Here is an 18566-nt window from a genome sequence, read left to right on the forward strand (position 1 = left end):
AAAAGGTAAGGTTTATTCTAATTCACTTATGTTATAACATTTGGCCATATTAATAAAAAAAAGATTTCCTCGAAAGGAAAAGGTAGAAGTAAGAGAATTTACTTTCAGCAAAAGGTAGAAGCAAAAACATATCCTTCAATCCGTATTAATAATGGTTACCTTTTACTGGCAAGCAAATCCTTATATTCTTGTGAATATAAGAAAGTGAAAGGAACTATACATATTAAAAATCACATTCCATATTCACTTTAGTTACCTAATATACTATAATATACTGAAAACACATGCTGAAATGTAAAAATCAGCTGTTCTAAGTGTTGAAAGTATTGTACAGCAGAAATTCAGTTCTATTCCTGTCAAACAAAGTCATCATTCAATTTTCCAAGATTCCAAGTAATCTGTCTGTGTCAAGTGAAAGTAAAATTGAATAAAAGAAGAACTGTCTAGAGTGTCCCAATTTCATTGTCTTGTGGGGAAATCTCATAATCGCTTTGAGCTAGACAAAAATGAATGATACATTTTCAGGCTCGATTTTTGAGAGAATTAATTTAGTGAAACTCGCAACCTTATAAATTTAACTGTTTTTAAACTAAGAAAAAGATTGGAAAGTAAACTGTGAAAGGCAGAAACCCTTGCTATGAAGAGCGTTGCGCATTGTACGGAACGCAACTACCGAAGAGCAAAAATATATACAGGGCAAGTTGAAAATGTGTACCGAGCTTTCTGGGGGTGATATTACATTGAAAAATATGTATAGTTTGATGAATAAATTTATGGCCCCAAGTGGATATTAAGGGAAATATATCCTTCGAAGTTGATAACATTGAAAAAAATTTTCCGCATAATTTCTAAACGGTGAACATCACCAGATTGAAATTTCGTGCAAAAATTTATGTTGTTGAAATACATTTATTACACTTCTACATTTCGGATATTGTTATGAAGGGTGTTTTTAGAGGGTGAGTAAGAGTTTTTGGTACATCTTCCGTTCCGTTGAACCGTTTTCGAGATATTTGAGTTTTTGTATAGTCATATGATATCAGAAGATTCTTTCATCGCGAGATTCATTTATAATCATTGAAGTTTTTCCAAAAAAAAACATGACTGAGCCTCTAAAAACACACTTTATAACAATATCAGAAATGTAGAAGTGCAATAAAAAAGTATTTCACAACATAATATATGTACATTTATGCACCAAATTTCAATCTGGTGGAATTCACCGTTTGAAAGTTATGTGTAGAAATTTTTTCAATTTTATCAACATTGAAAGGATATATCTCAGAGGAAAGAAAAGATAGAGGTGCCTTAAAGCATTTGTTGACATCGCTATAACATTTTTGTTTACAAACACTTATAATGTACTGCGTTGCCATTCTGAGGAAGAAATAAACTTTTCTCCGTTCTGTGGCATAGATGTTTTGCGAATATTCTTTGGATTTCGCCACACGGTTTTGTTGTTGTTATTGCACGTGACAACTAGAGGGACGTTGAGGGTTAACTGTTCATTTTAATTTCACGTTTGTAATCGGCGTTATTTTTTAAAAGTTTGTGAATTTTAAGTTACATATTGTTAATTTTATCATGGTAAAACCTCGAAAAACATGTATAGTGTGTAAAACATCGGAAATGAAAACCTAACTTATCATAGGTAAGTTCACGTTTTGAGTCCATAGGCGTAGAATATACTCGTCTATGGCTTGGTATTTGTGAGATATCGATAACTTAATTCAATGCTAACATTTGTAGGTTTCCTTCGAATTTAGCAAAATAGGGTGCCACGCGTTAGGATTGCAAATGAACAATTTGCCGAAATATGCATGTTTGTTCCAAACATTTCAGCACCGAAAACTTAATAAGAGGCAGTAAGAGAACCATTGACTACGCCACTAAAATGTTTACCGTTCCTCTAGTTGTCAATTTTGCAGGTTTGTTGTTGTCCTATCTCACTTTATCATCATACTGTTGCAATTGATTACAATACAACGCTATTTACTTCTAAGGGCACCTCTATCTTTTCTTTTCTCTGAGGGATATATCTTCTTCAATATGAATTTTGGGTCATAAGTTTATTCATGAAACTAAACTTATTTTTCAATATATCTCCCCCAGAAAGCTCGGAACACATTTTTGACTCACCCTGTATAGTATTCGACAGCAAAGCAGCTCTGCTAGCGCTTGACTCCTTATCAAGTCAAAGTTAGTCTGGAAATGTAAAACGTCCATCAACGTCCTTGGAGAAAGGACCAGGTCAACATTATTTGGATGCCTGGCCAATTCGGGATACCCGTCAATGAAATGACAGATCGACTGGCAGGGTCAGAGCCATTTTGTGGCTTCCCAGCCAGTAATCAAGCCAGGGCTTTTAAGGAATGGGAACAAAAGAGAAACCTTGTTTGTGGCTGACAATCAATGATACTACAAACGTTCTATCACTCAGGAAACAGGAACTAAGAAAACTGACGGGCGCACTCACAGGACATTGTCCTCTGAGGTATCATTTGAAAAAACATGTGAAGAGCGCATGCAGATACATGTCGCTTCTGTCAAGAAGCCACTGAGACAGCCAAACATTTGTGAAGCTGTTCACCTTAAAAGGTTACAATACCTTGGCTATTGGTTTTTAAAGTCAGAACAAGTGAAGGATGTAGCTCGCAGAAAGGTGATAAAGTTCATTGAGACACTATTGTCTGACTGGTAAACAGCGAGGGGATGCACTAAAGAACTTTACGTCAAGGTGGAAGGGAGGTCCGATGATCTTTTGCCCCTCCTCCAATCTAATCTAAACTAAACTAAAAATTTCATAGTGGGTTGGTTGAAATTTGGACCGATTCCAGAGGTTTATTATTGAACATAATGAACCATATTTCAACGACAGAATATTGCAAACATCATTTAAACTCCAAGACACGGTAACTACCCATATCATAAGCGTGTATGCACCGGATATAACCAAGCCCTCAGATGAGAAAGAAGCCTTCTACGAAGACCTGCAAAAGGTTCTCGACCGAATACCAAGAATGGAGGAAGTCATCTTGCTGGGAGACTTCAATGCTAGGGTTGGTAATGGTGTGATAGGAGGATTGAAAAACCGATTCAATGAGGAGACCATCAATGAAAACGGCGAACGACTAATTCAAACATGCGCACAAAATGAATTGAGAGTAAACAACACATTTTTCCCGCACAAATCACAGCATAAATTCACATTTGAAAACTCAAGAGGTCAGAAATCAGTAATTGATTATGTTATCACTAATAAAAATATCCATCCATCAAAAATATTAGATGTGAGAGTCTTGAGCCCAGCTGATACTATAACCGGCCACAACCTCGTCCTGGCGAAAATCAGAAACGAAGTGCAAAGGGGAAGTAAAACCAAACCAACCCAAATTAAAAAGTTAAATAATCGAATCGTTGTCTGATGATTCAACAAGAGAGCTTTATCAAAGGAGATTGACACTACAAATAAATAAGAACAAAATTATGGAGGTGGATGATGTCGAAATTGCTTTGGAAAAACTGAAGATGAATCTGATCACATCCGCTGAAAAAGCCCTGGGACGAAAAAAAACTATTCTTAACGGAAGAGGACAATCGAAACCTTGGTTCACACGGGATGTCAAGGTAGTTGCAGAGGAAAAACGAACAGCTTACCTTCGATACAGGAGCAGTAATCTAACATACGCAGGATATAAGATGATACGAAATAGAGTAAATGAGCAAATTCAAGCCATAAAGCGGAGATTTTGGGAAAAATTCTCTTCGGATATGGAGCATGATCTATATGGTGCTCAGAAAAAGGTCTGGAACATGCTGAGAAACAGAAAAAAAACAATTAACGAACACCTACAGATAACAAAAATCTCATCAGAAGCCTGGGAACAACACTTCCATCGTTTGTATGGCGGATCAAGCGCAGCTGTAAATGAAAATTATGATGCAGACGAGAATGGAAACTATTCCATACCACAAGATAAAATACGGCAAACACTCGGAACACTAAAGAATAGAAAGTCACCTGGGTTAGACGAGATAACTAATGAAATGCTCAAATACGTAGGGGACAACTGTATCCAAGAACTCTATATGCTGTTCAACAAAGTAATCACAACAAGAAGAATACCAGGACAGTGGAAACAAAACATCACTATTCCCATATTCAAAAAAGGAGAAAAGGCCTGTCCTGAAAACTATCGTGGTATAAGCCTTCTTAGCTCAGTATCCAAGGTCTTTACAAAAATTATATCAGATGAGATAGCATCAACAGGAATATCCGACGAACAGCAAGGCTCCAGAAAGAACAGATCGACAATCGACGCGATATTTACCATTAGGCAGATCACTGAAAAAGCCATAGAATTCAACAAAACGGCATTTATGTGTTTTATTGACCTTACCCAAGCGTTCGATAGAGTACATCTAATCGACATAGTAAGGCTACTGAAACAACGAAAAGTAGACCGAAGCATAATTAGGGTCGTTAGCGAGCTTTATACTGATGCGTCAACATTCATCAAGACAGACTCAGGAATGACGAAGGAAATACCAATCATAACAGGGATCCGACAAGGAGATAGCCTGAAACCAATATTATTTAACATTATTATGGACGAAATCATAGGACAGGTAAAGATCAAAGGCCAAGGATATAGAATGGGAAATGAAGAAATTAAAATTTTGTGTTATGCGGACGAGCCGTCATGATTTCAGAAGATGAAGAGAACCTCCAGAGGCTCCTCTACGCCTTCGAAAGGGCGGCTGATTCATTCAACATGATTATTTCCACCAAAAAAACCCAATGCCTCTCTATATCCAGGGAACCAATAAGATGCAAGCTAGCGGTATATAACAAAAGCATAGAGCAGGTTATGTCATACACATACCTTGGTTCCAATATAACAAGTAGAAGAAATCTGAAAGAGGAGGTGAATAGCCAAATTACAAAAGCCTCGCTGATATCGGGATACTTGCGCGACATAATATGGAGGAACAAATATATAGCCTATCTAGCAAGGTCAGAATATACAAGACTTGTGTTAGGCCAATCATGACGTATGGTATTGAAACAAGAGCCGAAAATGCCGAAACAAAGAGACAACTAAGAACAACTGAGATGTGAGTGCTGAGACATATAGCAGGCTATTCATTACTCGACCATAAGAGAAATGAAGAGATCAGAGATATCTGCGGGATACAAGATGTAGTGAGATGGGCAAGAATAAGGCGCAGAAATTGGAGAGACCATGTGGATAGGATGCCTGATAACCGACTGCCCAAAATAGCAAAAACGAAAAGGCCTAACACCGCAAGACTTCCAGGAAGACCACCAAAGCGCTGGTATGAAAGTTGGACCTCTGCATCCCAGGAATGAGGAATATTGTAGAAAACATAGGACTTTGTCCTAACGTATGAAGAAGAAGATAATGAACCAAAGCGATGCAAAAAATTACGAATGTATTTCAGCGCTTTTGTGCAAATTGCCCACTTGAATACCAGGAAATTATAAATAGGTATATGTGGTCTCCAAAGTGCAATGGGCTAAGGCATTAACAAGAGTTTAGAAGCTCCTGATTTAACGTCAGTGCTCTTCTTTTTTTTCTGCATGAATTCTCTATGATTTTGACGCAGCAATTAATACAAAATTTTGCAGGAAGCTTGGAATAATTATTTTATATTCATGACCACGAAAAGTAAGGTTCGGTCAGTTACAGCATTATTATTTTCCATCATTTCAATAAAACAAGGTTTATATTACTTCTCATAATCTACATAAAAGCTAAATGGAATGCCCGGAAAAGAAGTTCGATATGAATATGATAGATGGAAATATAATTACTAATATCTGCCAGTAATTTTTTTTTTTTCGTAGTTTCAACCGAGCATTTCTTACATCCAGTCTAATGTTTTAGAAGCAATAAACAGCAATGATTGTCAAAATTATGAATCAGCAAATCATTATTTTGGAATCATGGAAATGGAGTTTGGTCTTGCCAATATTCGAATTCAAACCTCTTCAGAATATTTTCATATATAAAAATGGTTTTTCTCGCATAGTCAACAGTATTTTGTTGATTTCCCTTCGTCTTTTAGTTTTTTTCTTCTCCATGGACGATTACAAATTTTCAGTGAACACCGTAGCCATGCATATTGATACAATTGCTGCTACGATTACTATGATTTTAATACTCCTCAATATCCACTGTCATACGAGGGATATCCTTATGATTCTCCAAAAAATAAATGGTATTCCAGAAAAATTGAGATGCTTTGGTGTGATATTCCCAGGAATCGTGCAGAAAAAAAAATTCATACTGCTCTTTCTTCATTTAACAGATTATGTTTGTATGTTTCTAGTTGAATCTACCTTCGTTTTAAGCGAATACGGGTTTCTGTCATATATCGACATAATTTCTTATTACTTCTGTTCTTTAGTGATTTTCGATTTTCATTTGTTATATATCGTTCTCGGAATCGCTCTTGACTACTACTTGCGAACATTCAATAACTTCGCAAGAGTCGACAATTCTCAAATGGAAATCGAACAAATTGCAAAATTATTTGATGCAGTTCACAGTACAACAGAAGAATGTCATCGAATTTTTTCATTCACAATATTAATTGATATATCTCATCAGTTTGCTGCTGTTCTTCTTTCTTCTTTTTGGATAATTACTGAAGAAAGTTTCTCTTCGATGAGAGCAGTTCTTTATTTCTTCTTGAACTGGTCATGGATATTTTGTTTCATTTACAGAATAATGTGTTTTGTGGTTACTTTCGCCAGTGTTGAACGAGAGGTGAGTATTTCGTTTAAATTTATAGTAGAAGGAAAATTCCGAACGGAGCTTGAATTTTTCTTTATTTTACCTGGAAGCAAATAAATATTGGATATATATTCAAATATTTCTAATAATTTTGTTATAATTCTGATCAGTTCTAATCAGGCGATCAGCTTGAAATTATTAATTTTCATCAACCTACCAAATCTGTGGTCACGGAAATATTCAATATTTTATTTTGAATATTCTTCTCGAACCTTTTATGGCTGTTTTTTTTTCATCGTAATGCAAATATTTGTTTCGATCGAAATCGCAGATTTGAAATTAACAAACAACAATAATTCTTTAAAATTTTATCCCTTTTGAAGTTGGGATATTGGCCTTTCACAGCTTCATCTCAGTGTTATTCATCTCTGTTGATGTAATGTTCACTCTAGCAGTTGGCCAAATGACAATAAAAATTTCTGTGTAACTACTAATTATACATAATGCCTCCTCCCTAGTGACGGCTCTGGCGCCTATTCGAATTCAATGAAATTGGCGCTTTTACTTCACCCCAAAGAGTGGAGTTTTTTCTAAAAAAATATTTTGTGTCAATAAAATATGTCTTGTTTTAATAACTGACTTTACGCCCCTACAATTTGGCGCCCCGAAGAATGTCCGCTATGCCGGTCCTGGCAGCGGCCTTGCGTAATCTACCTATTATCTGAGTGGAATACCTGGAAATTGAGTTCGATATAAATATGATAGATGGAAATATAATTACTAATAACTGCCAGTTATACTTTTTTGTTTTTGTAGTTTCAAACGAGCATTTCTTACATCTAGTTTAATGTTTTGAAAAAGAAGACCTATCCCAATAACCGCAATGATTGTGAACATTATGGATCAGCAAATTATTATTTTGAAATCATGGAAATGGAGTTTAGTCTTGCCAATATTCGAATTCAAACCTCGTCAGAATATTTTCGTACATAAAAATGGTTTTTCTCGAATAGTCAACAGCATCTTGTTGATTTCCCTCCGTCTTTTAGATTATTTCTTGTCCATGTACGAAGCCAAATTTTCAATAGGCTCCTTAGCCATCCACCTTGAAACGATTACTGCTACTATTACTACGATTTTAATACTCTTCAATATCCACTCTCATACAAAGGATATCCTAATGATTCTCCGAAAAATTAATGGTATTCCAAAAAAATTAAGAAGCATTGGTGTGATATTCCCTGGAATCGTACAGAGAAAGAATTCCATACTGCTCTTTATTCATTTAACAGATTATGTTTGCAGTGTTCTCGTAGAATCTACTCTCGTTATCATCGAATTCGGATTTCTATCATATATAGACGTAATTTCTTATTACTTCAGTTCTTTAGTTATTTTCGATTTTCATTTGTTATATATCGTTCTGGGTATCGCTCTTGATTTCTATTTGCGAGCATTCAATAGCTTCGCAAAAGTCGACAATTTTCAAATGGAAGTCGAACAAATTGTAAAATTATTTGACGGATTTCACAATACAATAGAAGAATGTCATCGAATTTTTTCATACACAATATTAATTGATATATCTCATCAGTTTACTTCTATTCTTTTCTCTTTTTTTTGGGCAATCATCAATGGAGAAAGTTTATCTTCCATCAGAGGAGTTCTTTTTTTCTTCGTGAACTGTTCATGGGTATTCTGTTTCATTTACAGAATAATGTGTTTTGTGGTTACTTTCGCCAGTGTTGAACAAGAGGTGAGTATTACATTTGAATTTATAATACAAGGGAAATTCAGTACGGAGCTTGAAATTCTTGTTTTATTTTTATTTCTATGGCTGTTATTTCACATCGTAATGCAAATATTCATTTCGATCGAAATCTCAGTTTTGAAATTAACAGAACAGAACAGTTTTTTGGACTTTTATCTCTTTTAAAGTTAGGCTATTGGTCTTTCACTGCTTTATCTCAGTGTGAAGTAATGATTTTTGCTCTAGCAGTTAGCCAAATGCCAATAAAAGTGGCAACGAAGAAGCTGTTGTCTTTCCCTTCATCACAGCTGTTGTGTCATATTGTTTCCAAGTAGACTTCTCGTCAAGTGTCAATCCCACTCAGTCTCGTTTTTTATTCTATTTTCCTACCGAGCATTACGACGTGTCCATTGGGATCTTTCCTCTTCCAGGTGGCTTACGTCAACCTGATGGTATTTGTTACCAAAAAACACAAATTAAAAAAAGTCTATTGCTTGAAATGATTTCCATCAGGCAAGGTAATCGAACGATAAACAAAAGAACAGATATCGATCACTTAAATACAGCTTATTATTATCTTATTAATAGAATGAAAGAAAAATAGTCAAGCCGTAGGTCAACCCCTCAGGTTGTATTGTGCTGCGTTGTTTTTCCTTTCCCGGCTTCGTTTTTTCTTAGGATTGTCATGTGTCTTAGATTTGTAGTTCAGTAAAGATCATTCTCTCGATGTGTCGGTATCTATATACATATTTGTGTTACCTATTTCGAATATTTTTATCAAATTTTGACGATAAGACAGACCATTAAGTGAAAACTGTAAGTTCAAATACTGATTGCCTAAATATGAGTTGGTTTTAATTTATGTAATATGTCTGATTTTATTATTGTGTCATATTGACTCCCTCTCTCTCTCGGACATCAAAATTTTGATAACGTCAGTCAACCAGGGTGCTCTCTTCTTAGTCACTCGCACTCTCCTCATTGGAGCATGTTAGTTGAACAAAGTGATCACCTGGGCTGTCAAAAAACTGACTTTGTAATCGACAGAATCACTTGAGTGAAGAGGGCGCCAATCGACAAGCCTGAGATCCCGTTTGAAATTATCCTCTGAAAAGTAATGAAAATCCCTGAAAATATTTCTCCTTTTTCAACAGTTCATTAACAAGTATATTACAGAATGTCAATCTGTAATCCGAAATATATTCAGAATCTAGCGTTCCACAAGACACTACACCGATAGGAGTTGATACAAAATTCTGACGATAAATTACTAATTCTAGTAGCCTCATGGATGCAAGGTCTGAGATCAAAACTACCCATCAAATGACAAAATGCTCGACCTGCAAAACACTCGGATCCTCAAAATTCAGATTAAAATCGCCCATGCAAACAATATGATCAGCACTAAGAAAAATCTGAGACAACGCGACCTGCATCAAGTTCATAGAGTTAGAAAGATTAGATCTGGGTTGTCTATAGATCACACCGAAAGCATAAGTTTCATTTCCCAATCTGCACCTAATCCAAACCTGCTCTAAGTCCTCATTAGACCCTGAAAAAATCAAAGTGGCTCTGAAGCTCTCCTTGACGTAAATTCCCACCCCACCGCCTCTAGAAATTCTAACACATCGGTAAAACTGATATCCCTGCAATGCAACCAAATTGTTAGGTATATCATGACTCAGCCAAGTTTCAGTTACACCAATCAAACAAAAATCATTAGATAATACTAAGCGATCAAAATCAGAAAAGCCAGCTAATAAAGAACGAACATTTAAATTTGCAATTTTCAAATTCATGAATGTGAAAATAAAGATAATTACATAAATAAGGCAAGAAAGAAGTTAATTCCGCCAAAAAAAAACACAGATGTCAGTCGAATGCGACAGTGCAAATTTATCAAATTAAATTATCATACATTACTTCTACATAACGAGATTACATACATGCAAATGATAAGGTACAGGGTACAGGAGTGCATTAAGTAGATTTTCTTTCAGGTTTAATGATTTTTTTAAATGAATTTTCCCAGGCTATCGATGTTACTGAATTTGTACTTTTTGTCATGTGCACGGACAAACATATCACCATCATTCGTCCAAACATTTTTCTGTTCAAAAGCTCTTCCCGCAGAAACAAACATCCTATATCTTGAAGGTAGTCTGTAGTACCTGATCGCGTTTTTCCAGTCATCTCGACAGAGAAAAAAATTAGAAATTGGGCCAATTATAGAGACAACAATGCCTACAAACAGAACTTTTTCAATTCGAAAAAATAGAATCAGTTAAACAAAACTAAATTTGCACAGTACGTTCACGCGTGTTACCCGCTACGTGACATATCAGCCACATTAATCCACGTAAGCTAAAGGTATTACTTCTAGAAGATACCAATGAAAGTTGATAACTCAAAGATTAGAGAACTGGGCTTCAACCACTCCAAAAGTGGTGGAGTTAATGTTAAAGTTACGAAAAATAAATTCGCATAATGTTGCAGAAATATATTGAAGATCCCAGGTTCTTCAATAGAGTATACTTCGGTCAATTAAAATCACCTTATTATTGTCCTTATTGATAAGCGGACCTTTAAACGGTGACACTTATCTGGATTTTTTTAGAAAATCAACTAGCGCATCTTCTAGAAGAAATACTATTGGCTCCATATGGATTAATGTGGCTGGAAAATAATGTTTGTGGTCTTCTTGGTCGCCAGATTTGAATCCATCAGAATTTTTCTTCTGAAGTTGCATAAAGGAGAAGGTGTATTACAAACCAATTAATACTGAAATTAAACTCAAAGCAATTGGAGTACTAAATGCCCTCCGGATGCACAAGACCATTTTTGCATTCAAGCCAGTGGCAAGCAATTCCAACATTTAATTCAAGAATAATAACATATTGACAATAAATTATCCGAATGAAAGTCTAAAAATGATAATCCCATTTCATTAAATAAATGTTAATATCATTTTTTTTCTTTGATTCAAGCCGAAAAATATATTTTATCAAAATTTTCACTTGAAAGAAGAATTTTTGACATAATATGCCGAGTTTGTCTGATATAATTTGTTCATAGCAGGAACGATCAAAGTTGGATGACGAAATTTAAGTTGATTGAAAAGTTGGAATTATTCATTTTTTTTCTAAGTATACCATAGGCATCTTGAGAAAATCTTTGGTCATTTTGGGATAAGCTGATCCGGCTGTAATTTTTGATCGGAAGAAGAATAACAAAATACCGACATTTGTAGCAGTGACAATCAGAACAAAGCTATCAGCATACGCCGGGTTAACATCGGTTTACGGGACACCCTGTATACTTTAGCATTGGGTGTGGCTGGTTCTTGAAATCAGCCCTCTACAGTGCTTTATTTTCTAATATTTCTTCTTCTTCTTCTTCTTCCTCTTTTATTTAGGTCGTAACCTGTTCTTCTTCACGGTGTCTCTACCGAGGTGGTTCTATTATTTCCGCAACCGTAATTTAAACTCTACTAAAATTCATAGCTGAAATTTCCATGAAAATAAAAAAAAAATTTATTCAAATCGTGCTGATTAAACGCAACCAAATATTGAGACCCTGGCAATTTCAAGTTTGTGAGTGCATAATGCGGACTGTATATCCAAGAGATCTAAAATCAAATTGTGTGAAAGTTGTTCAGAATGTTTGAATTACATTTCACAATACTGCCTTTTACTCTCGATAGAGAACGATATGAAAACATAAAGCTATTTTATCTGAAACACTAATTAGAGTGAAAGACATAACTTTCAAGTCTAGCCATTATAGACCATACTCAGTAGAACATTCTAGTATGTGTCTGATATTAAAACCGTAGTTGAAGTTTTATTGCTATGACTGTTAGCATTTCGATTGATTTTCGCATTATTTGTTGCATGTTCAGTTATAATTTAGTGCTAATGAACTAGCATTCTGTATGCATTCTTGGCAAAGATACATCTCGAAAGAGCCGATATTTAAAACGGGAAACCAAGATAGATTCCAATGTTGCTTTCAAAGAAAAGGGGTGCATGTAGACATCACTGTGTTTGTGCATTACAAATATACTTTTTTGTATCAGTTCAAGTTTTTTTTGGAACAACTGTAGCCTTCGTTACAATGCTATTGTCATTACATGGTACGTAATAAAGAAAATAAATGTATACTAACTGACGAAGAAACTGCAACACCCAGAAGGAGCTGTTTAAATTTTAGATTTTTTTTGGTAAAACATAGGTAGTATAGCCTACTGTCCGGTGTACATGACGCTCAACATCAAACTGTGGTTCACGTCTATCTCCCCGACGTCGTCCAATCTTTTTTCGGCTATCACGTGCGCCCAAGGAGAATCGAGATTCATCAGAAAAAACGACCTAATGCCATTCCCCATTCCAATTTTGTCGCAAATCTTTGACCGATTTGCGACAACCCGATGTTTGGTCGATGAGTGGTTAGGAGAACAAGGCCATCCTGTAACTGGCCGAACGGTTTACTGCAGCATTATTGACCCCAACCTGTGTTACCTCTGATGGTTTCGCATCGCCGACAACGATTAAAATGGAGCAGAGAACGTCAACATTGAAATCTGAAATGGCATCATGTCATCTTTTCTGATGAATCTCGATCATCGGTGCACATGATGGCCGAAGAAGGGTTTGACGACGTTGGGGAGACAGACGTGAACCTCAGTTTGATGTTGAGCGTCATGTACAACGGACAGTAGGCCTTATGGTATGGGGTGCTATTGCACATGCAAGTAGGTATCCCTTTATTAGTCTTTGTTCGAGGTAACATGACAGCGATGCGTTACTTTCAAGGAATATTGGTGTCATAGGTTCTCCCTTGCCTCAACCGGCTCGAGAATCCAATATTTCAGTAAGATAATGCCTGACCTCATGTTGCCAGAATTAGTTTAAACATTTCCGAAGAGACTCATGTGAATCTTTTGCTATGGCCGCCCAGATCCCCTGATCTTTCGCCCCTAAAGCATGTTTGGGACATCATGTGTAGAATGCTTGAAAACTTAGCCCAGCCCCCACGGACTTTGTCGTCTCTGAGACATGAAGTACAGGTAGCTTAGTATAGTATCGCTGAAGAAGAAAAAGACCATCTCATTGCATCAATGCTGAAACGTGTTGGGAGTAGTGTATTTATAAGAAAAAAATCATTTAAAAAAAAATTGTAAACCCTTCGTTTTTTTTCTCCACATTTCAATCATTTAGTCTTTGCTATACTATAAATGTTATACCAAAAAAAAAATTAAAATTCAATCTGCTCCTTCTGGGTGTTGCAATTTCTGTTCTTGTCAGTTAGTACAAATATTTTAAGTCTGAAAATTCTGAAGGTAGTGTACCTATTCAATTTTCAATTTGAGAATTCCATTATCTAGTCTGTTGACGGTATAAAGTCTTTAGGAATTTTTGTCGGTCGGCCTTTACGTTGCCATCTGTTTATTATGGTGAAATATACTGTCAGTTCTCATATAAATTCATACTTTTTGCCTTCGTACATAGAGGAATCGCCTGAAAGAAAGTGATGCGGATTATGTTTACATCTTGTAGACCCTTGTGTATAACTCACAGAATTCTGACTTACTGCTTCATTTTTATTTTGAACATTTTAGTATTCTAGAAAGCTAATTGATGCGATGGACAAAAAAATCAAGATTTCATAATTATAAAACAAGAAGAGCGAACTTTCTCAGTATTCACTTAAAGAAAACAGAAAAATAAAGGCCATCTCTAGTGTTGAGTTGCTTTCTAATTATATAAAATACATACTTGGAAGGTGACTTTTTGTGACGATTTTTTATTGACAACTTCGTTCTAACTTAATCTTGTGTCATAATGACAATAACACACTACAAAAAATTAAACATGTAAAGCATGAAACAATGAAGTACAGCATGTCCCAACATTCTCCGGCCCCAAGCTTATTCCACACCCAACCTTGCTGGAGCCTTCAAGATTCAACCAAACCTTGATCTTTCGACTGGGTTTTCATTCTTCTCTTCTTTTTTCTTATTCTTTTGTTTCTTTTCTGTAGTGATAACTTCTTTACTGTTTGATTCTGATGCTGTTCCTAATTCTAATGGATAGATCTTTTGGAATGGCCTAATTATTATTCCGTTCTTCGTTTTTACTCTTGCGACCCGGATAACTCCATCTTTTCCATCATAAATTTCTAATATTCTTCCCATTGGCCAAAGTACCTGTTTCAGATTATCTGCTCCAACCAAAACTACATCACCAACTTTAATCTGCTCCGTCTTCTTCCTGTGACCTTTATTAACTAACTCTGCAAGATACTCATTTTTAAATCTTTCCCGTAATGAATTTCGAACATTTTGCAAATGTGTAAAACGACCTTTTAAAAATGTCGCGTCTACCTCGTCTAAATCCGCAACTTCACCCAAAAAATTTGTACCTAACGACTGTGAGTGTATAGGCCTTAAAAACCTTGCAGGACTAAGAACCTCCCACTCATCGGCGCTGGAAACATAGGTGAGTGGCAGTTCGTTAATTACTGCTTCTACATCGCAAAGCACAGTGTATAATTCAACATAATATAACGATGCTTTTCCCAACGATCGACGCAATAATTCTTTTACAACCATTACTAATCTTTTCCACCATCCGCCCCACCACGAAGCCGAAGGTGGATTGAATATCCATTTAATTCTTTTTTGTCCCGAAAAATTTTCAATTTCCTCCCAATTTAATTTTTTAAACAAACTATTACTTCCACGAAAGTTTGTCCCGTTGTCAGAATAAATGGTGTTTGGTCTACCCCGTCTACTGATGAACAATGAAGTACAGCTTGTCCCAACATAAACGTATAACATAAAAGTGTGAACCTCAGGTCTCTTAAAATCAGACTAAAAGAACTCCTTCAGACAAGGCATATTTTACGGTTTCGGAGTATCTCAGTGACAAAAACCTGTATTGTGCGAGTATTTCCTCGAGTGAGAATTATTTTATGTATCTCTTTATCTGTTTATTGTCTATTCTTTTCACTTTTTCATTGCAATGTCGAACTATCCTATACATGCTATGTCTCACTGGACCAGTAAAGATTTATTATTTTCATTACCGAATTCATTTCATTTGACTGAACCGTGAAACATATCGATAGCGCTACAACATTATGTATTATGATTCATAATTTTACCATATACAGCTAAATATTTATTATCATGGTCACATGATACACCTATTACCTGAATGGAATGCCCAGAAATGAAATTCGATATAAATAACATATGATAGATGGTTCTATAATGACTTACGACTACCATATTTTTGTTTTTGAAGTTTGAACCGAACAGTTTAATATTTGGAAAGGGAAGACTCATACCAATAAGAAATGATGGTCGACATTATGGATCAACAAATTATCATTTTCAGATCATGGAAATGGAGTTAAGTGTTGCCAATAATCGAATGCAAACCTTGTCAGAAAATTTTCATACATAAAAATGGTTTTTCTCGCATAGTCAACAGTCTTTTGTTGATTTCCCTTCGTCTTTCAGTTCTTTTTTTTCCATTCTCGAATACAAATTTTCTGAGGACTCATTAGCCATCTACATTGATATGATTACTGCCACTGTAAGTACCATATCAATACTTCTCAATGTTCTCTGTCATACGAAGGATATCCTAATGATGAAAATGAAAATTAAGATGATTGGGTGTGATATTCCCAGGAATTGAGGAGAGGAATAAATTGATATTGCTCTTCCTTCATTTCACAATTCATATTTGCATGCTTTTCGTAGAATCTCTTCTCGTTTTCGAACATGGATTACTGTAATTTATGGACATCATTTCTTATTACTTTTGTTCTTTCGTTATTTTCGATTTTCATTTGTTATATTTGCAAGCATTCAATAGCTTCGCACATGTCTAGAATTTGAAAATGGAAGTAAAAAAAATTGTAAAATTATTCGACGAATTTCGCATTACAACAAATTAGTGTAATCGAATTTTCTCATCTTCAATAGTAATTAGTATTTCTCATCAGTTTTCTTCGGTTCTTTTTTCTTTTTTTTGGATAGTCATTCCTCGAAAGAGATCAAAACAGTTCTGTACTACTTCTTGGACTCTTCATAGTTATTTTGTTCTAGTTAAAGAATAATATGTTTTGTGGTTACCTTCGCCAGTGTTGAACGAGAGGTGAGTATTATGTAAGAATTGTATATGAAGAAAATGAGAGGTTTTTGATTTTATAATTTAGGCAATATTTTATGGCACCTGTTAAAAAAACTGATGATGAATATCTGATGATGAAATTCTATTCCTCCAGTTACTTTCTAAGTTCCTGTTGGTCCTGAGCCATTCTGTGGCCTTGGAAAAAACCAATATTAGGCAGAAGTCCAACAATGGGAGTGGGACATTAGGAAAACCCTTTGGAGGAACACCCTGGGTCGTGAGTAGGTACCGATACCAAGAAGCTCCTGAAGCTACCCCTAGCTGAGCATCGGGTTATGGTGGGACAGCTGCAAGTGCAAATACCTTTTATACCACATGGGTAAGTTAGCAGATGAGATCTGCAGGCTCTGTGGAAAGGAGGTAGAAACAACCGAACACACAGTGTGCAAATGTCAGGGGCTGATTGGCCTAAGAACCACTCACATGGGAAAGTGAGTTCTGGATACTCAGAAAGTAATAGCCAAGAATCCTAAGTCCTAGTTGCTTGATATTTCTCTTGAGATTTTTGGGTACTATTTCTGTCGTTGAGATGATAATTGGAATAGTTCTCGTTGATATCATTCCCCGCTGGGGCTTTATCTGAAATTCGAGGTCCCTATATTTCGAAATTTTTTCGACCTCTTTTTGACGCATGTTGTTGTTATTAGGTATTGCTACGTCGATGAGTATTGCTGCCTTTTGATGTTTATCAACTAGCAATATATCTGGCCTGTTGTGAGGGACTGTTTTATCAGTCAAAACTGTACGATCCCAGAACAGTTTATAGCGTTCGTTTTCCAGGATGGTTTCCGGTCGGTACTTGTAGTATGGCACTTTTTCAGAATGAATTAGTGTTAATCAAGTTGCCATTTCTTGGTGTAATATCTTTCCTACTGCATCATAACTCTCTTTATATTCATTTCCTGCAAACATTTGACATCCTCCCGTGATATGTTGGATTGTCTCATTCGTTGGACACCCATAACGGCATCGGTCGTCAGTAATAGTTCGATCCTTTATGATATGCTTGCAGTAATTTCTTGTTGAGATCACTTGATCTTGGATGGCTAAAAGAAATCCTTTCGTTTCTGGATACATCGCACCTGATGTGAGCCAATAGTTCGACGCTTCAATGTCGACATGATCGTGGTTCACTTCGTTGAAATGTAATTTCAGTAATAGGGGCTTTTCTCTCCATCTTTGCTTTTTTTCTTGGATTGTCTGGCGATTGTATGACAATTGCTCCTTGTGCAGTTGTAAAGGTGTTGATTCGTCTGCTTCACACAGTACTTTGTAGATCTCTGACATGCCTGATTTGTCTTTGAAGTATGTTCGTAGGCATTCAATTTGCCCATGGGCAAGTTCCATGATGTCCAGCAGACCTCTGCCTCCTTTATTCATCGACAGTGTCGTTCTCTCAATGATACTTTTCGGATGGTGCTTATGTGCTTTCGTCATTATTATTATGTGCTATTCTTCTTGCGAAGTGTTTCGGTTTGATCAGTTTATCGTCTATTTGCTTTGCGACGGCTGACTTTCGCTGGCCCTGGTTGCTTCTGTTAGGGCGATGCTTACGGCATCTTCTAAATCTGCTATTGATTTTTTTCTTTTGTTCAGTCTTTTCTTGTAGACTGTTGAAACTTGCTCTCTATGGATTCAGTCAACTCCGTACAATCGATTAAATCTTTCCTCTTTTGCTCTGGGTTCATGCAATTTTCAATATGCATAAGCACAGAATTATGAACCGAGCTTAGTGTGATCCTGGTTGTTAGGTCAATGACATTTTCCACTGTGGCAATGCCTTGGATATCTGGGATTCCTGATGAATAATTGTGGTACTTTGGTTTCCCTTGAACCATTACCACA

General features: G+C 36.0%; 2 protein-coding genes across 2 annotated transcripts in view; both read left to right on the forward strand.

Moving 5' to 3' along the window:
* Positions 1–2372: 2372 nt before the first annotated feature.
* Positions 2373–3425, forward strand: LOC123675470 (craniofacial development protein 2-like). Its single transcript, XM_045610829.1, has 2 exons — positions 2373–2494; positions 2879–3425. Exons 1-2 carry the CDS (start codon positions 2373–2375, stop codon positions 3423–3425), a joined length of 669 nt encoding a protein of 222 aa, XP_045466785.1.
* A 4177-nt stretch (positions 3426–7602) lies between these two features.
* LOC123676140 (gustatory receptor 68a-like) overlaps positions 7603–18566 on the forward strand; it is a 44357-nt gene continuing 33393 nt past the window's right edge. Inside the window, exon 1 of the mRNA XM_045611863.1 lies at positions 7603–8520. Within this exon, the coding sequence (XP_045467819.1) occupies positions 7648–8520 (873 nt within the window). The 5' untranslated portion in view covers positions 7603–7647. The remainder of the gene's footprint in view (positions 8521–18566) is intronic.

This window comes from Harmonia axyridis, chromosome 3 (assembly GCF_914767665.1).
Source record: "Harmonia axyridis chromosome 3, icHarAxyr1.1, whole genome shotgun sequence".
NCBI classification, from domain to species: domain Eukaryota; kingdom Metazoa; phylum Arthropoda; class Insecta; order Coleoptera; family Coccinellidae; genus Harmonia; species Harmonia axyridis.

Coding starts and splice junctions, on each gene's coding strand:
- LOC123675470 (XM_045610829.1), top strand. CDS start 2,373: ATGGGAACAAAAGAGAAACCTTGTTTGTGGCTGACAATCAATGATACT. Junction 2,495..2,878: donor ACAGGACATTGTCCTCTGAG/GTATCATTTGAA, acceptor TTTCAACGACAG/AATATTGCAAACATCATTTA.